This window comes from Podarcis muralis, chromosome Z (genome assembly GCF_964188315.1).
Source record: "Podarcis muralis chromosome Z, rPodMur119.hap1.1, whole genome shotgun sequence".
Classification (NCBI taxonomy): domain Eukaryota; kingdom Metazoa; phylum Chordata; class Lepidosauria; order Squamata; family Lacertidae; genus Podarcis; species Podarcis muralis.
In genome coordinates, this window is record NC_135673.1 from 9,120,375 (window position 1) to 9,139,454 (window position 19,080).

At 45.4% G+C, this 19,080-nt stretch overlaps 2 protein-coding genes across 6 annotated transcripts in view; one reads left to right on the forward strand and one right to left on the reverse strand.

Annotated features, from left to right (window-relative positions):
• SLC31A2 (solute carrier family 31 member 2) overlaps positions 1 to 19,080 on the forward strand; it is a 989,995-nt gene that overhangs the window by 234,516 nt on the left and 736,399 nt on the right. The window lies entirely within an intron of this gene.
• Positions 1 to 19,080, reverse strand: part of LOC114588886 (uncharacterized) — a 145,730-nt gene that overhangs the window by 112,064 nt on the left and 14,586 nt on the right. For 4 of the 5 annotated variants that reach the window (XM_028714651.2, XM_028714652.2, XM_028714648.2 and 1 more), the window contains exons 2-3: positions 3,131 to 3,278; positions 1,418 to 1,576 (exon numbers count right to left, since the gene is read on the reverse strand). In XM_028714651.2, the coding sequence (XP_028570484.2) occupies positions 1,418 to 1,576; positions 3,131 to 3,278 (307 nt within the window). The remainder of the gene's footprint in view (positions 1 to 1,417; positions 1,577 to 3,130; positions 3,279 to 19,080) is intronic. The other variant, XM_077922139.1, reaches the window with a different exon arrangement.

Genomic DNA, 19,080 nt, shown 5'->3' on the forward strand with positions numbered 1-19,080 from the left:
AAAGGAGAACCATACTGGGGTGAAGGCATCCTCTTCTATTGTCACCATGTCAGTTTCAGTTTATTGGTTAGTTTTTCTAGTAAGGCTGTTTCCCATACTATTTGATACCATTCGCTTAGGCATTTGCTTCCTTTGGGTGGATTGTGTATTTCTTGTAGGAAGGCAATGTCACGGTGTTTACATATGAGGTGATGCATTTTCTTTTGATAGGGTTTCCCAACCCCTCTCACATTTAGTGTAATTGCTTTTAAGTTAGCCATTCTGCTTATGCACTTTATAGGATGATTCCCTGCCAACGCATCTGGGTTGTCCTGACTCTTTCACCTTATATTGTCTATCAAACCTATTAAGTTGTGCTGACATAAAAGTCTGATGGGGGGGAAGAGGGGGGTTAGAATCAGATTTGGGTTAAAGAGAGGGGGCAGCGGGGTAGATTACAAAAAATAGCCAATATGTAGTTATATAGGTGTTTATTTGGGATAACTTGGACCATCTGGCTTCCAGCCAGTTGGTCCTGGGTCTCATATGGCATGGAAGGCCTTGTTTAAGAACAGGACCTCTTCCCTGTCATTTGTGACAGGGAATGGTCAGTGAGATGGTGTTCAGCACCTTTTGTGATGCCTGTGTTGGATATAAGGTTTATAAGCAATGTTGCCAGTGTTATTAACAACATTATTGGCTAGTTGGGGTGGGGATATGGGTATTGGCATGCTCTGGTGCCATAATTCTGCTTGTTGTGTGTCTGACTTTAGCCTGTTTGTTGATTGTTTTATTGAGGTTGTGGGTATTGTTTTAGTTGGTATGGGTTTCTTTCTTTGTTTTTCTTTTCTTTTACCAGCTTATTTTGTTTGTTTCCTTTTGTGGTGAAGGAAGAGATGGGGGCGAGGGATCTATTTTTGTATGTATGGTTCTTTTTGTGCTATGGGTAGAGTCCTTGGAGCAGTGGTTGAGAGTGTGGGTTGTGGGTTGTTGTGGGTGGTTGGGAAGTGGGGAGGGTGATTTTGTGTCGTCTGGGTTGGTATTGGGGTGGGGGTAGGAGTGGGGGGATCTCTATGGAGGGGTGGGGTGGGGGGATAGTGGTGGTGCTGGCAATATTAATTGCATGGAGGAGAGGGGAAAGGAAGGGATCAGGGCTTTTTTTTTCAGCTGGAAAGCACCAGAACTCAGTTCCAGTACCTCTCAGGTGAGTGTCATTGTCATTATAAGAGAACAAGGGAAGTGCTCATGGTGAGTTCTGGCACACCTTTTTCTAGAAAAATAGCAGTAGGAAAATTTTTTAATAGCCCAGAGGTTTGTCTGGAGGAGAACTGTCCCACTGATTCTGCTCCCTGATCGAAGTTTAGCACAGATAGGTTTGGCTTTCAGTCTGTGCAACAGTGTGATGCAATAATGAAGAAAAATATGGCACTGAGCTCACTCATAATGGTGCCCCCTTCTGGCAACAAATACCAAGGTGTGAGGGGTAATCCTGATCTGAAAGAGGATGTTGCTCTGAAGACCGATGATAGTCAAGAGACTGGTGTTCTCCTTCAAAGAGTACCTGAGCATCAGCAGCAGACTCAGCTCATCTGCAAAGCTAAAAGAGAAGCAGAGCATGAATAACAGAATAGCAGTGTTGAATAGTGGCTAGAGCCTTGTATTTTGACTAGGAAGATTGAATCCCTTACTCAGCTATGAAGCTTACTGGGTAACCTTGGGCTAGTAACTTTCTCTCTCTCTCTCTCTTAGCCTAGACTTTCTTGTAGAGTTGTTGTGAGGACAATGTGGGGTGGCCCATATCCATGTACAGCAGTAGAGTGGTATAGAAATAAGGATGAGTGAATCTGTCAATTTAGTTTCTTATTTTTCCAGTCTTAAGTCCTGCTCACCACATTTCCATATCAGTTTGGGGAGGAGGCCTACAGAAGGCCAACTAAAAAGAGGGTGGTTTGCATAATCCTAGCCTCTGCCAGGTCTGTTCTGCCAGCCAGCAAGAGTGTGTGAGCCATTTCTGTCTGTGTCAGTCTGCTTGTCCTGTGAGACATCTGCCTGCAGGTAAGAGAGAAAGTGGTGTGATTATAGTATGGGGCTTTGCTTGATTGCTAAATAAAGCTGGGCAGTGGGTGTGGCCCATGGCCTGCCTTACTATTATAACAATAGGCCCTGCCATGGTCAGTGGGGTCCACTGCTAAGGGGTTGACACCAAAGAGGTTGGGGAGCCACAGGGCATGGGTGTCCACCGCTGTCAGTCAAGATACAGAATTCTAGGCCAGATACTGTGGGAGACAGGCCTGTGAACCTCAGTCATGGTGAGAGCCTGGTTGAATAGAAGTTTAGTTTGGTGAGGTTCCCCCTGAGTGAGAGGCAGGGAGAGGAGAGTAGTTGTGGACTTAACCATCTTCCTCCTGGTGGGGTGGGATGTGCATGCTATTGTGTCTTAGTTTACTATCTGTGGCCCTAATCTCCCAGTTGGATGTGGTGATGGATGATGGTGTTCAAATATGCCGAGGTGGGCATATACCAGGGATTGTGAAAATGCTACCTCAATTCCAGTAATTGTGGGCAATTAGAATGGAGGGGCTGACTACCATATGGGGCAGAGGCCTAGATGTTTGGTCTCAGTTCCTCATCCTAGTCCTCTCACTCCTCTAGAAGATACTGGTGGTCTATCCACTGATCCCTTTGGTTTGGTGGTGCTGTTACTGAATGCCAGATTGGTTCATAAGAAAAACATGCTCATCCATGATTTGATTGTGGATGAGAAGGCTGATCTGGTGTGTATTACTGAGACTTGGGTGAGTGAATTGGGTGGGCCTAGCCTTACCCGCCAGGTAGCCTTACCCAGCCAGGGTATGTGGTACATCACCAGGTTAGATTGGGGACTCAAGGAGGAGGTGTTGCTATTGTCCACAAAAGCATTATCTCCTTGATCAGAAAACCTCTTCATCTTTGGACAGACTGGGGCACAGAGATGGACTGGAGATACTGCTGGTTTACTGACCACCCTGTTGCCCAACAGCATTCCTAACTGAGTTGCCTGAGGTGGTCTCTGGAGTATTGTTGGAGGACCACAGGACCATAGACCTGGGTGACTTCAATATTCATGTGGAGGTGGAGATAAAGGTGAAGATGTTGGGCACCTGACACTCACTTCTCCCCAAAGGCTTCTACAGAAGGGATGCTGAGCGTTGCATACTGTCCAACCTCCAAGATGCTGCAGTTAGCATCATCATAGCCATGTGAAAAATTGCCAAAGTCTGTGTTGTGGGAGGCCAGTATGTCCAGCAAGTTCACTTCAACTGTATTGAATGAGAGATGGTGGGAGGGAGAGAGAAAAGAGAAGAGATATTCATTAACATATTCTTTGACTGACTAAAAAAACCCCACCCCAGAACAAGTCAGAAGGAAGGAATCAACAATCTAGAGCAGGAGAGCAAAGCCTGAGGCCCTCTAGATGTTGATGAACTACATCTCCCATCATCTCCCGCAACCCAGGATGATGGGCGTTGTAGTACAGCAGCAGCTGGAGGGTCCCAGCTTCACCACACCTGTTCTAAAGGGAGTGTATGTGTGTGTGGGGGGAGGGCAGCTAAGCCATATCTCAATATGAAAGGTGGTTGTGGGGAGAAAGGTCAGTGCATGACGGCATCAGGTTCAGTTCCTGCCATCTCCAGTTGAACAAGGCCCCGAGACTGCATGTGGCCCTCAGTGCAATCTGATGTGGTTGTCAGCTGCTCTGCAAACCATCAGTTCAGACCTCTGATTTTTTAACTGATTATATTTCTATGCCACTTTTCATTCAAATGTGGCTTACAAACAGTAAATAACAATAACATAATAGAACAAAATACAGTACAAACCATACAGAACAAGTAAGAAAACAACAAAAACAATCCATTAAACACCACCAACAAAACAACAAAAAATAAGCTAAACAGCGCAATTAGAGCAAAAGTCACATTATAGGAATCACAAAGTACTAGAGCTTCCATCATCTATAAAACAACACCATTAACAAGATAGCAACCAAAAAAATAATCTCAGCACTGCCGAATGCATACACACACTCTCCACACCCCCATGACTCATAATCTTCCACTCCATTCAGTTCATTAAAAGACAAATTTGTGGCAGCAACTCCTTTCTGAAGGTTCCTTGGGCTGAAAGTGAGGCAGCACAGGTGAAACCAACCACCCCATGATGATAGACAAATTCTCTGTCACATTCCCTTCTGGGCAACCTTCTGAGGAGCCACAAGCCAGTAGCGGGTGGGACCAGAGGCAAAAGTGGGAGGAGCAAGGACTGAATTTTACCTCTATGGCAGGCTAGTTTCAACAGATACTCTCACACAGCTCTCTCTGCCCCACATTGAGGCAAGTAAGAGGTGTTTTGGAGCTCCAGGACCCACCCAGGAAAGAAAACACACTCAAGGAGGGGAAGAAGCTGGGCTTGTGAGGGGTATGGCCTGGGGAGAGTCCCTAGGGCCAGACAGAGAGGCCTGGAGGGTCTCATCCAGTCTTTGGGTCTGACATTCCCTATCCCTGGGCTAGAGCTTCATATGAACTCCCAAGTCAATTGTCTTCAGTCACATAAAGGCGACATCTCACCTGATTTCTGCAGCAGCTATTAGTCCAGAATGGCTGGTGCAAACCTACATTGCCTCCCTGTCACTCTTCATTTTTGGCCAGAAATTGGACATTCAAGGGGGGACGTGGGTGGCGCTGTGGGTAAAAGCCTCAGCGCCTAGGGCTTGCCGATCGAAAGGTCGGCGGTTCGAATCCCCGCGGCAGGGTGTGCTCCCGTCGTTCCGTCCCAGCGCCTGCCAACCTAGCAGTTCAAAAGCACCCCTAAGTGCAAGTAGATAAATAGGGACCGCTTATTGGCGAGAAGGTAAACGGCGTTCCGTGTGCTGCGCTGGCTCGCCAGATGTGGCTTTGTCACGCTGGCCACGTGACCCGGAAGTGTCTCCGGACAGCGCTGGCCCCCGGCCTCTTAAGTGAGATGGGCGCACAACCCTAGAGTCTGTCAAGCCTGGCCCGTATGGGCAGGGGTACCTTTACCTTTACCTTTACTGGACATTCAAGAAGGATCCAAAGCATAGCCAATGAGGGGGCCCCAGAGACTTCCAACCCCAGAACAGACTGTATGTGGCCTGGTACTGTACCAGCCTAGTCTAAAGCAGTTTTTAGTGTTTTCTCCTGCCACTTACCTTTGCGTGCCCTTCCCATAAACTCTGCCAAGGACCACATGTTCCCAGTGATATGGAAATACCCCCTTCTAGCCAGAGGACTGGGTTGACAATGAGCGCACACACTGCTCTGCTGCATCCAAGTCAGCATGAAGGTGCTGGATTGTACAGAGCCAAACACACAGTTGGTAGTGTTGGAGGTGGTGCTGGGGACAGACTCTTACACCCTTGCTTGCCTCCAGCACCATCTGCCATCACTTGGGAAGTGTCCAGATCCTGCTTCTCTGAACTCCCACCAAAGATGAGACAAGGAAGTTGTTTCAGGACAGATGAACAACCCCAGAGCACATTGGGAGCTGTCAGTACGCATCAGTGCACAGCAGGCAGGGTTTTGCCGTTCAGTCGGATAATGAGTCAATTGAGCAGAAAGTGGCTCTAATCCAATGCACATAGGGTAGAGTAACTGTTCTGCCTTTGGCCTTCAAGGCAAGCAGTAGTTGCTTGGACAGTTAACATCTCCATGACAGAGACACGGCTTCTACTACTTAGAGCCACAGGGGTCTTTATACAGCACCATGAGTATAGCTACAGTTGTTGACAAGGAAGATCATTTCCCTAGCTGAGAAATATATGGTTTTTACAGCTCATAATGCTCATCTCAAGGATGAGGAGAGTATAGTGTCCCCGGCAATTTTTTCCAGTGTGGTTTTTATGCTGAGTGGAGTGAATTCCACTCTCCTACATACTACCCAGTCCACAAAACCGTAGTCTTAATATCAGTATCCCTTGAAAAACTGTTTTCCAGGGTCACTTTGCACCCAGTGCAACAGAGCAGTAAACTTCCTACTCCCTAATGTTGAAGCGGCATTAGCAACCTCAGGCCTGGGGGGCAAATTTGGCCCCCAAGTCTCTCTACCCAACCCTCAGGAATCTCCCCAAACCACACCCCCTTCTGCCCCTTCCTTTCCTTGAGTGTTTTTGTCCAGCTGGGATGCAGGCTTGAACTCTGATTGTGCCTCTTGCTTGACTGAATGCTCTGCCCATGTTTGCCTCTGCCCCCAACCACCATTGGGATGTGTCCTTTGGAAGCTGTGTCCAGAATGGGATGAAGTCTCCAGGCAGAAAAAAAGGTTCCCACCCACTTTATATGGCCAGGTAGAAACTGGCTGGCATCTTGCATCTCCCTACAACTAGTGCATCACCAGGCTGCAGCCACTCACTCCATCCAGCTACAATGAGCAGTGGTTTGCTCTATTGAAACTGGATCTGACTTCCAGAAGTTCCCCTCTCTTCAGTTCAAGCTCCCTAGCCTACTGTACAAATGTAAAATTGCCATTCACTGCTCCACCCACTCTGGCTCTATCTGCCACTAGCACCTGCCCCCTGACACATTGCCCAGAAGGGAATGTGGCCCTCAGACCATAAATTATTTCCACAAAGTAGAAATTCCATCTGAGAAACATGCTCCTTTCAAATTTTTGATCCTTCTGGAACCTGCCCAAATAGACATCCGCAGTCCTGATGTTTTGATTATTTTCCTATTGCCAAGTCTCCCTCGCTCCACCTTTCCAAGCTTACAAATGAGACAGAAATTTGCCAGTGCAATCAGTCGAGACAGATCTATGTTGCCTCCAGGGAAGCCTTACAATATATGGTGGGAATATGCAATGGAGCACAGGAAAGAGGAATTATTCATTATTATTATTTATTGAATTTATATACCACCCTATACCTGCAGGTCTCAGGGTGGTTCACAGAATAAAATCACAACATAAAACCACATAAAACCACAAAATACATAAAACCACAAAACATAAAACCACAAAACATAAAACCACAAAATACAAAATAAAAACAAAAACAGCAACAACCCAATAACCCCCTCCAACACATTTTAAAAGGATGTCAATCAAATCAACCAAAGGTCTAGTTAAAAGGAACATATTTGCCCGGTGCCTAAAGGTATATAATGAAGGTATCAGGCAAATTTCCCTGGGGGAGAGCATTCCACAGATGGAGAGTCACTGCAGAGAAGGCTGTTCTCGTGTTCTCACCCTCTGGACCTCTCCAGGAGGCGGCATACGAAGAAGGGCCTCAGAAGATGATCTCGTGGAAAGAGGCGGTCCTTGAGGTATTGTGATTCTGAACCATTTAAGGCTTTATAGGTCAAACCCAGCACTTTGAATTGGATCTGGAAACTAAATGGTAGCCAGTGCAGTCTGACAGGGAATAGTGTAATATGCTCAAACCGTCTTGCTCCAGTGAGCAACCTGGTTGCTGAATTCTGCACTAGCTGAAGTTTCCAAACCATCTTCAGAGGACGCCCTATGTATAACACATTGGAGTAGTCCAACCTTGAGGTTACCAGAGCATAGACAACAGTAGTTAGGCTATCCCTGTCCAGATAGGAGCGTAGCTGGGCCACCAGCCAAAGCTGATGGAAGGCACTCTGGGCCACTGAGGCTACCTGAGCCTCAAGTGACAGCAAAGGATCCAGGAGTACCCCCCAAGCTACGTACCCTCTCCTTCAGAGGAAGTGTAACCCTATCAAGAGCAGGCAATCTCCCACCCAACTGGTCTAGGGAACCACCCACTAACAGTGCCTCAGTCTTATCTGGATTGAGTTTCAGTTTGTTGGCTCTCATCCAGTCCATTACCAAGGCAAGACACCTGTCCAGCACTTCCACTGCCTCACCTGCAGATGTAAAGGAGAAATAGAGCTGAGTGTCATCAGCATACTGCTGACAATGTACTCCAAACCTCTAGATAACTCCACCCAGTGGTTTCATGTAGATGTTAAACAACATAGGGAGATAGGATTGAGTCCTGCAGAACCCTGCAGGGCCACCTACCCCTAGCTTGGAGAGTTGCTCCAGAAGAATACCATCTTTGGTGGTATTAAAAGCCGCTAAGAGATCAAGGAGAATTAACAGGGACATGTTTCCCTTGTCTCTCTCTCGACAGAGGTTATCATACAGGGCAACCCAAACAGTTTCTGTGCCAAAACCAGGCTGAAACTCTGTCTGCAATGGATCCAGAAAATGAGTTTCTTTCAAAGGTGCCTAGATTTGGTCTGCAACCACTCACTCCAGAACCTTGCTCAGGAAAGGGAGATTAGCAATTGGCCAGAGAGCAGGGAGGGGGGGGAGGAGGAAGGGGATACTCAAAAAAGCAAACGTCACTGCAGTCTTCCAGGATGGTTGGAAGCATTGCTGCTTGGGCTGCACACCAGAGCATCTGGTGAAGGAAATGATCCATTACTGGGCTTGGCAAGGTTACAGAATTGGATGACTTAACAGATATTTCCCATCTGCAATTACTCCGGATCATCCTCTGGATGAAACAATGTGGTCCTAGTATGCACAGAGGTGTGAATGTGGAAATTGAGTAGCATTAAATAAGAGACACTTGCACACTGCCATGAGGCTTCCCAATGTTGCTGAAACTAAATCAAGCCTGGGAGCAAAGGAGTCAGAAGACTGGCTTTGGTTTTGATGCTGACTGAAAACAGAGTTTAGAAAAGGGCATCTGTGCATTTTCTGTCACCATACAAAATGCAGCTGCCAGGAGCAAATATTATGGTGTAAAAGCAAAATAAATTGGATGGGAAATGGTTGAACAGAACCCCATGCCTTGGGACAGGGAAGAAATTAAATTCAGTTGCCAATTAAAGGAGAACCCACCTAATTCACACTGGCTGAAACAATACGCAGACCAAAGCATGGCCATCCTTCAAAATTTGCACGTTTCCAAATTTTGCAATAGACTTCTGCAGCTGGGTGATGTGTACAAAAATGCAGATTCTCAGGGAATGTGTACATAAACTGACATGCATGCATTTGTGAAAATAACATTCAAAAATGCATTATGTTAGAAAAAAAGCACATGGGTGTGGAAATGTGGAGAACTGAACAGGAAACTTGGGGGGGGGGGGATGAGAAACAGAAAAAAAGAAAAGAAATTGACAAACACGCCCATCCCTACACATGCCAACTAAGCATACACAGACCTCACAGAGTTCCTTTTTGTACCCTCTCCTCTTTCACCCTCCAGATACTACTGAACTACAACTCCCATCAACTCCAGGAAGGACAATCAGTGGCCAGGAATGGTGGGAACTGTAGTGCAGCAATGTCTGGAAGGCCAAAGTTCCCCTCCTCACACACCTGCATTAGGAGTTCCCCTGCTGCTGATATTTTTAGGGGGTATTCTACAAATGTCAGCTGACACCTTCTTCCTGTGCACCAAAGATGCTGATTTGCTACATCTTCATATTTTACTACTTCATGCAGTCAAACTATGGAAGTCGCCCCCACATGAGTCAGTGGTGGCCACCAACCTGGACGGCTTTAAAAGATTAGACAAATTCATGGAGGGCTATCAACAGCTACAAACCATGATGGCTACGCTCTACCTCTACAGTCAGAGGTAGCCCCTTCAATCCTTCTGCACAACTCTTACAGGAAAGGAAGAAGAAGAGTTTGGATTTGATATCCCGCCTTTCACTCCCTTTAAGGAGTCTCAAAGCGGCTAACATTCTCCTTTCCCTTCCTCCCCCACAACAAACACTCTGTGAGGTGAGTGGGGCTGAGAGACTTCAAAGAAGTGTGACTGGCCCAAGGTCACCCAGCAGCTGCATGTGGAGGAGAGGAGACGCGAACCCAGTTCCCCAGATTACGAGTCCACCGCTCTTAACCACTACACCACACTGGCTCTCAAATTGGTGATTGGTGGCGCCTGTAAACCTCTGTTCAAAATTATCAAACTGAGCCCTATCAGAGCTCTTTGGTATGCAGAAAGTGCAGCATACAGCTTGTGAATCTGGTTAGAGAGTAGCATTCAGCTGTTGCAATCACTCAGAGAGAGATGTTAGTAGAGCAGTAGTATATCACTTGAACAGAAAAGGCTTTTAGTTCTAAGCTACCTAACTAATCTGGAGAAGGCTCCTTTGTTCTCAGAGGATAGATCTAAAGTGATCTCTCATCTTGAGGTTCAAGAGAGAAGTGTGAGGAAGAAGCTGTAAAAAGGTTACAACCGAATACATATCAGTCTAAACTTAAAAGAGACCAGGAGGTCAGCAAAGAGATCAAAGGTACAGGGACAGTCTGGGAATCTGGAGGTCCCTTACTCTATCTGTTTTATCCCCATGTAATCCCTTCTCACCAGGGACGCGGGTAGCGCTGTGGGTAAAACCTCAGCGCCTAGGACTTGCCGATTGCATGGTCGGCGGTTCAAATCCCCGCGGCGGGGTGCGCTCCCGTCATTCGGTCCCAGCGCCTGCCAACCTAGCAGTTCGAAAGCACCCCCAGGTGCAAGTAGATAAATAGGGACCGCTTACCAGCGGGAAGGTAAACGGCGTTCCGTGTGCTGCGCTGGCTCGCCAGATGCAGCTTGTCACGCTGGCCACGTGACCCGGAAGTGTCTGCGGACAGCGCTGGCTCCCGGCCTATAGAGTGAGATGAGCGCACAACCCCAGAGTCTGGCAAGACTGGCCCGAACGAGCAGGGGTACCTTTACCTTACCTTTAATCCCTTCTCAGGTATGTAGTTTAGCTGTACCCAAACTTCCAAAAAACCAATGTGCACCTGAATTCACAAGCTCTGACAATCAGCTGATCATCAGCATTTACAGACTGCAGGGCACTAGGCTTCACAAGCCCTGATCACCAGCAGATTGTCAAAGCTTGCTAAGTGCTCCACACAGTTTGATCTCAAACCACACAGACAAAATCAGGCCACCTGGTGTCACTGTGATATCAGGTAATTGACAGGTTGGTGGACTTTCTTACCCATCAAAATTGCCCAGTGGGAGATCAGAAAGCTAACCATTTGGCCTGCCAGTCATGTCCAATTTCCTGCCTCCCCCCACTAGTCACAACCTCCCTTTCAAAGCCACCCTAGACCAGTTTTGGCAGGGAGCAAACAGTTCCTACTTTCCTGCCTCCAGCTCTGCAAAGTTAAAAATCATTCAGCAGAATTTCCCAGGCTTCAGACCCTCAGTGGGGAGGAAAAGCTGGGGTGGGGGGTGGGGGTGAATGATGGCATATAAAGTTTTATAGTGTTTATATTGCCTAATGTTCCAAAGCCTGCAGGAAAATCTGTTAAGCATCATGATCTATTCCAAACTGCGGCAAGGTTATGTGTGTGTGTGTGTCTGTTCCCTTTTGCTAGACATTTACCATCCCTAAAGCATGCAAGTCAATACAAGGCAGCTGGTCTTACATGAGACGGAAGGAAATGGGGAGGAGGTTGCTTATAGCCAGTTGCTTCGGAGGCAGGACTTTCCCCCTGCCCCCCCCCCCAGCTCCACACAACTGATCTCTAAAGCATATGGAGTTGGTAAGTTATCAGAGAATGGAACTGCTACAGACAGATCAGGTTTTTACGAAGGGGCCCAAAGAATGTTTTATGGCTTTGGGGTGGTAAGACAGATCTCTCTCTCTCTCTCTCTCTCTCTCTCTCTCTCTCTCTCTCTCTCTCCTGATTTATCTTTCCCAGTACTGTACTTTCTCTACATTTGGGGGACTGAGCTGAATATTTCTACATTTCAGTTTCAATGGCAGACTCTAAACCTAAGATTAAAGAAAACAGCTAATTCCCAGACACCAGCAACAGCCCAGGGAAGAGGAGTTATGAGTGCTTGCCTATAATGTTCTGATTGTTCCTGGATTTTGTTTTACCTTTTTAAACTAGGGGCTGCTGCCTCTACTCATGGTTCCTGCCAGCCCTGTCTACCCACACCTGCCAAGCCCCTCTCCCTTTACATCTTCCCCAAACCCTGCTCCTCTCATTGCTCCTTCAAGCCCCCCACTACCTCACATATCCTTCAGCCCCCTTACAGATTCTCTGTGTCCCTCCCCCCTGCTTTATTCAAATGTTTGTTGTTGTTTGAAACCACCTTTTGAAACCTTCCATCTCTTTTGCTCCCCTCCTGACATCATGCAAATCCAGGACTGTGATGCAGCACTATAAATCCTCCAATGGGAAGTGCATGATGCAAGGTGATTTGTCTGCATGTGCATTTTGTTCCCCCTCTGCTGTGGTTATTCCTGACCTCCTGACCTCCAGTTGCCTTCCAGACTTTGTGGAATTTCAATGCCAATCATCCCCCATCAGCATGGACTAAAGTCAAGGCTGCTGGGTATTGGAGTTAAAAATCAAAACCTGGAGGACCATTCCTGTCCTAGAACCGTACAGAAATCACATAGCTGCCCTCTTGTAAACACTGGGGGCAACTATGCTTTCTCTGGCCAAGAAAGCTCACCAGAGCCAACCAGTGGAGGAAGGAGACCACGAAAGGGCACTTAAGCCTGGCATTGGCCATGGCGCCAAGTACTGAATCTAACTGGAAAGACAGTAAAAAAGATCAGATTTCTCCAGTTCTACTCTCCTACTAGTAGGGACGCGGGTGGCGCTGTGGGTAAAAGCCTCAGCGCCTAGGGCTTGCCGATCGAAAGGTCGGCGGTTCGAATCCCTGCGGTGGGGTGCGCTCCCGCTGCTCGGTCCCAGCGCCTGGCAACCTAGCAGTTCGAAAGCACCTCCAGGTGCAAGTAGATAAATAGGGACCGCTTACTAGCGGGAAGGTAAACGGTGTTTCCGTGTGCGGCTCTGGCTCACCAGAGCAGCGATGTCACGCTGGCCACGTGACCCGGAAGTGTCTCCGGACAGCGCTGGCCCCCGGCCTCTTGAGTGAGATGGGCGCACAACCCTAGAGTCTGTCAAGACTGGCCCGTACGGGCAGGGGTACCTTTACCTTTTACTCTCCTACTGTTCCTTTGGCTCACCCTGTCCCAAGATCATTGCTCTCCAATCCTAGTTTAAATTAGGAAAATTCTTTTTCTACTCCTGCAGTCCTTTGGGCTCCCCCAGGCATGCCAGGTGCCTTCATCTTGCGTGTGGTCAGGCCCAGACAGAGGGGGGGCACTTGGTCCAGGCCTCCGATTCCAAAGGGGGCCTTGGTCAGCATATTCACAATGCTAGGAAAGCATTTTTTAAAGGTAAATACTTAAAATAATCCTTTTCCCTATGTATTTTTAAAAAGCACTATTGTATATCTATATTTTCCATTTTGTCTTTATATGCAGATACGGTTTAAGCCATGAAATAAAATTATTTGTCAGCATACCTTTTGTGAAAATTATTTATATACTTACTTATTTACAAGACTTCAGTTATCCCCAGGGTAAAAAAAAAGGGGGGGAGGGTCACATGATCTACCTGGCCCAGGCCTCTGCCTGGCTCTGCAAGGCCTTGTGTGTGGTTAGGGCTGTTTTAGCTGCAGAGTGGTGAAGCTGAGGCTCTAATACTTTGGCCACCTCATGAGAAGAGAAGACTCCCTGGAAAAGACCCTGATGTTGGGGAAGATGGAGGGCACAAGGAGAAGGGGAAGACAGAGGGTGAGATGGTTGGACAGTGTTCTCAAAGCTACCAGCATGAGCATGACCAAACTGGGGGAGGCAGTGGGAGACAGGAGTGCCTGGCGTGCTCTGGTCCAGGGGGTCACAAAGAGTCGGACACGACTAAACGACTAAACAACAACAACAGCTGCACAGTGATCCAACTTGGAGGAAGAGTTTGCTTTAAGTATGAAGAGAAGGGATTGAGAACCTGCGGCCCTCCAGAAGATTTGAGATTCTAACTCCCATCAGCCTCAGCCAGCATGGCACAGGATATACAGTGGTACCTCGGGTTACATATGCTTCAGGTTACAGACTCCGCTAACCCAGATATAGTACCTCAGGTTAAGAACTTTGCTTCAGGATAGAACAGAAATTGGGCTCCGACTGCGTGGCGGGAGCAGGAGGCCCCATTAGCTAAAGTGGTGCTTCAGGTTTAAAACAGTTTCAGGTTAAGAACGGACCTCCGGAACGAATTAAGTACTTAACCCAAGGTACCACTGTATTAAAATGATCAATGCCCCACATTAAAAAGCTACATTTAAAAATAAAATAAAATCAACAGTTTAAAAAAGTTTAAAATATGTCAACATCTATGTCTCTGCATAGGCTTGCCTAAACAAAAAATTTTTAAGCAGTTGGTGAAAAGACTATTTTAAAGGTGCCTGCCTGGTGTCAGGCAGGAAGTTTTGAAGTGTGGGAGCTGCCATGCTAAAAGATTGGTTTCTTACAACTGCAGAGTATGTATTATGTGGCACCTATAACAGTGCCAGTTCTGCAGTGAAGTGGCCACAAACTGCCATTTGTTAAGGGTGCTGAAAGTTCTGCAATACCATTTTAAAGGGCTATGAAACCGCTTTGAACAGTCAGGCTCCCCCACAAATAAACCTGGAAACTGTGGTATCTTAAGGGTGCTGAGAGTGGTTAGGAGACCCTTATTCCCCTCATGGAGCAACAATTTCCTCAGTGGTTTTAACCATCAATTACACTTCCAGGGATCTCCTAGCAACTTTCAGCACCCATAACATGCTATGTTTCCTGGGATTCTTTGAGGGAACCCATGAAAAGGCTAAAAATATTCCTGCATTGCAGATTACATGATCCTTGTGGTCTCTTCCAACTCTACAACTGAATCATGGGATTCAACGATTCTATTATAGTGCTTTAAATATATGGTGCAGACTTGGCCTTCTACAACTTAAGGAGCTTCATTCTTAGCAAAGGCTTTGAACAATGTGCTGGAAAGATGAACAAGTGATTTACAAGTTTGACAGTGACAAGTGGGAGATGGGAGGTTGATGGAACTGGGGCCCCTGCAAATGATCAGTTCAGGCATAGGACTTACCTAGACTAGGTCACAGAAGATGAAAGGGATGTCAAGTGATAATGACAGCACTTAAAATTAAGGGGAAGTGGGGAAGGTGGGAGAGATGAAGAGTGAAAGCTGACCTTTGACCCTTGTGGTCTTTTTCATTTCCCTCCTAAAGTCAGCACATAAGACTTCAGGATCCAGCAGATTTATTGCCAATAGTTATTTCAACCACTCACTCTAGGTCATTCCCATACAGCTGTTTCTACTATTTTATTTATTTACCATAAGGCTGATTATTACTTCTCTTATCTAAACATTGATTCAATGCAGGGATGGAGAGGTCAGTCTATTTCCAGTCTGTAAGTTTTGCTTCCATACTATCTCATGTCTGTCTTGCTTTCTGTGGTTGTGTTCTTTTTAAGTACATGAAAATTTGCTTTTAAATAGCACGCATTTCCTTCTAAAAGATTCAAACACACACACACACACACACACACACACACACACACACACAAGAACTGCACAATCTAAAGGATAGCTTTGTTTGGGAAATGGAAATAAGGTTGGCTTGCTTACAAATGCAGATGAAACAAAATTTGCAAGCACATCCCTTATTCAAGGTTGTCTGCTATAGCATTAAAGAAACCAGCATTACAACTTCTATTTCCAGCAGGTTTTTTGTTTTGTTTTGTTAAAACCCATAGTAATCACGAACATGGAACAAAGGGAACAACCTCTTTTAAAAAGTCATAAAATGCTGCTTTAAAGTAAGTGGTCTATTAGGGGTGGCTAACTCCCAAGAGAGTTAAAAACTGGCAGTGATCTACCCACTTTTTGGGGGTTAAGGTCAAAGTTTTTAGAGGTCCAGGTCAAGGAAAGGAAAGGAAAGGAAAGGAAAGGGCAGAAATGTTGAGTTTTTTTAGGGGAGCCATACTTGTTGAGCTTCTTTGGGGGGAACCAGTGATCTACCACAGATGTCCAGTGATCTACCTGTTGGACGTGCCTGGATAGAATACAGCAGTACTGTGGCACAGGCACTTTAAAGCACTATGATACTACTTTAAACAGTCATGGACTCCCCCAAAGATTTTTCGGAAAACTATAGTTTGTTAAAGGTGCTGAGATTTATTAGGAGACTGCTACTGCCCTCACAGGACTATAATTCTCAGAGTGCCCCAGGAAGAGGAATTGATTATCAAGACACTCTGCTCTATGTGCTCACTCTTTCTAGTTCAGCGATGAGGACCAGCAGCTTTTCCAGATGTTTCTGGGTTCCAACTCCCATCAGCCCCAACTAGCATGGCCATTGGGTCAGGGATGATGGAGTCCAATAGCTGGAGAACCACAGTTTCCCCTTACAGAGAGACTATATAGGCCCTCACAGGACAACTGTAAATGCTACCTGAGTGATGCATATGTCCAGTGATACTAATGCTCAACAACGATGAATGCAAATTATTGTTTTCTTTTTTTAAAATAATAATATTTTTATTAAGATTTTGTAATTGCAAATATCACATACCATTTTCCAATTCTCCCTCCCCGCCTGAGTTCTCTCAACTCCCCCTTCTGCTTTGTTACATTATTTGTTGTATTCTGCATGTATATAAATTATTAAATGTTGTTACATTGTCATCCTCTATGTTTAAATCCAATAAAGTTGTGAAAGTTTATTCAAATCCTGCCAGTCAGTCCATCTCTTTTTGTTGTTTCTGAAAGTAAGTTGTAAATGGTTCCTATTCCTTTTTAAAGTCACAGTTATCTTTTTCATATAGTTTGTCTGTTAACTTTGCTACTTCTGCATAGTCCACCAGTTTTTCTTGCCCTTGTTCTTTTGTTGGTGTTCCTCCAGATTTCCAATTTTGAGCTATTAAAGTTAATGTCGCGGTTGTCACATACATAAATAACTTGCATTTCCCCTTTGGTAATTCTTGACCTAAAATACATATAAAAAAGGCTTCTGGCATTTTTACAAATGTCATTTTAAACATTTTTTTTTCCAGTTCATTGTATATCATTTCCCAATTTTTAAAAATAATTCTACAGCCAATTATTGTTTTCAATGGTCCTTGCATGATCATAATTACATGAAGGTGTGAATCCATCAATTTTGTATTCTCTGCTCTTCTCATTTTTCTAGTGTGAAGTTCAGTTCTCTGCTGTTCCACATATCAGCTTGTGAATTCTATTTTTAAAAGTCCTTTTGAACATTCACCGGGGTTTTTTCAGTGTGGATTCCTTTTAATACAGTGCTACTGTGAGTCATCAGCTGCCAGTTTGTGGTGACTCCACCACAGTGCCAGGTGGGCTGGGATGCTTCAGGGACCAAATATGGTACCGGTCCCTGACATATGGGGGGGAGGATTGCCTGCCCACCATATCTGAGAAGCACTGCTTCAATACACACTTTTATTGCAATTTACTCTAATATAAAAAAAATTGTATGTTATTTACACTAATATATTCACACACTTTTCGCATGTTTATAAATTACTGTACATGTTACATTGCTGAAGAACTGCAATGCAAAATTCAGAAAAGTGTGAATATCAAAAGCTGATTGTGCTGCAGTTTGCTTATTGTTTCAGAAAGTGTGAAGTAGGCAAGCTGACCTTTAAAAGTGAATTGAATTTCTCCTCTAAGCCAAGCAAACAGACACATTGCCACCCATTTGTGCAACTCCCAAGTGTTCTGTTCATGAGATATATATTGCATTGGATACAAGTCAAGGCATTAACGGTTGGTGGAAAAAAACCAAGTTAAACCAATATCTGCCAAGTGCAAGCCAGAACTGTGGGATGAAAGACAGGGCCCATTACATGGCATCATGAGATTGCCTTGGTGTCCGCTCATTTACAGAATTAAGGCTATGAAAATATCAACAGGCTAACAAGGTTGTACAGGCGACCTATCAAGGGTGGGCCTGTAATCTGCTTATTAAAAATAAGACCCACCAAAGATGCCCATTCAGTGTGACTTTAGCAGCTTAAAGGCTTAGTCTGCTAAGGGGGACGAAACACTAAGGACTCCAGACTGGCCTCTTGTTTTGACAAATCCAGCTAATTGGCACAGGATAACTTTCACTTCAGATAAATCTGAGAAGGACTGGGAGACAATTGCAGAGTCCAGCTTGCCCATGGTGTGGGGGACACCTGGGTTCAAATCTTTACTCAGCCATGAAGCTTGCAGGATGATCTTTAACATGCATTATCTCTTTCACTAACTAGTGAAGCCTGCAACAAAATGTTGCAGGATGGAGCTCCTCTTCAGGAGCTTGGCCAACCACCGTGCCCATTTCCTGGATACTCCATCCCAGGGGTCAGCAAACTTTTTCAGTAGGGGGCTGGTCCACTGTCCCTCAGACCTTGTGGGGGACCGGACTATATTTTGGAGAGAGAAAATGAACAAATTCCTATGCCCCACAAATAACCCAGAGATGTATTTTAAATAAAAGGACACATTCTACTCATGTAAAAACACGTTGATTCCTGGACCGTCCGTGGGTCAGATTTAGAAGGCGAATGGGCCGGATCTGGCCCCCGGGCCTTAGTTTGCCTACCCATGCTCCATCCCATTCCACTTTCGGCTTTCCATGTCTTCCCCCCTCACTGCCCAATCAGTCAGCATTCTGTTTTCACTGAATGATCCATCTAGATCAGTATTGGTTGATTATTTAATTTTCAGAATGACCCACGTCAGAAGTTTGATTCTGCTTGTTTAGGCCTTCCTTGAGATGGTGGTTTTCCCTCATTGGGGGTGGGCACCAATTATCCCTGCATATGTCTATCAAGGATAAATTTGCTTCTTGCTTAAGAAATAATACTTTGGATCTATTGTTAGTCCTGCTCAGAGCCTATCCATTGAAATTGGTAGAGATAGCTAACTTAGGTATGTTGGTTTCAATGGGCTTACTTTGTTCTTAATTTGTGTGTGTCCACAGATCTGATTAGTAATTTACATCAACTGACTAGCTGCTCACCCAGGAGCCAATATTATACCAATTCTGTTACAGCTGTAGTACCACTTTGCAACTAATATTAAAGGCCCTGAAATCCCTGGATGTAGGGAGGTATAAAAATTTAATAAATAAAATAAAAAATACCTAGTGCAGGGACTTGAGAAAAGTGTTTAATATTTAAAACAGACACACAATTAAAAAGAAAAAAAAGTTTCATTTCTGTAGATAGGACATGACACTTAAAAAAA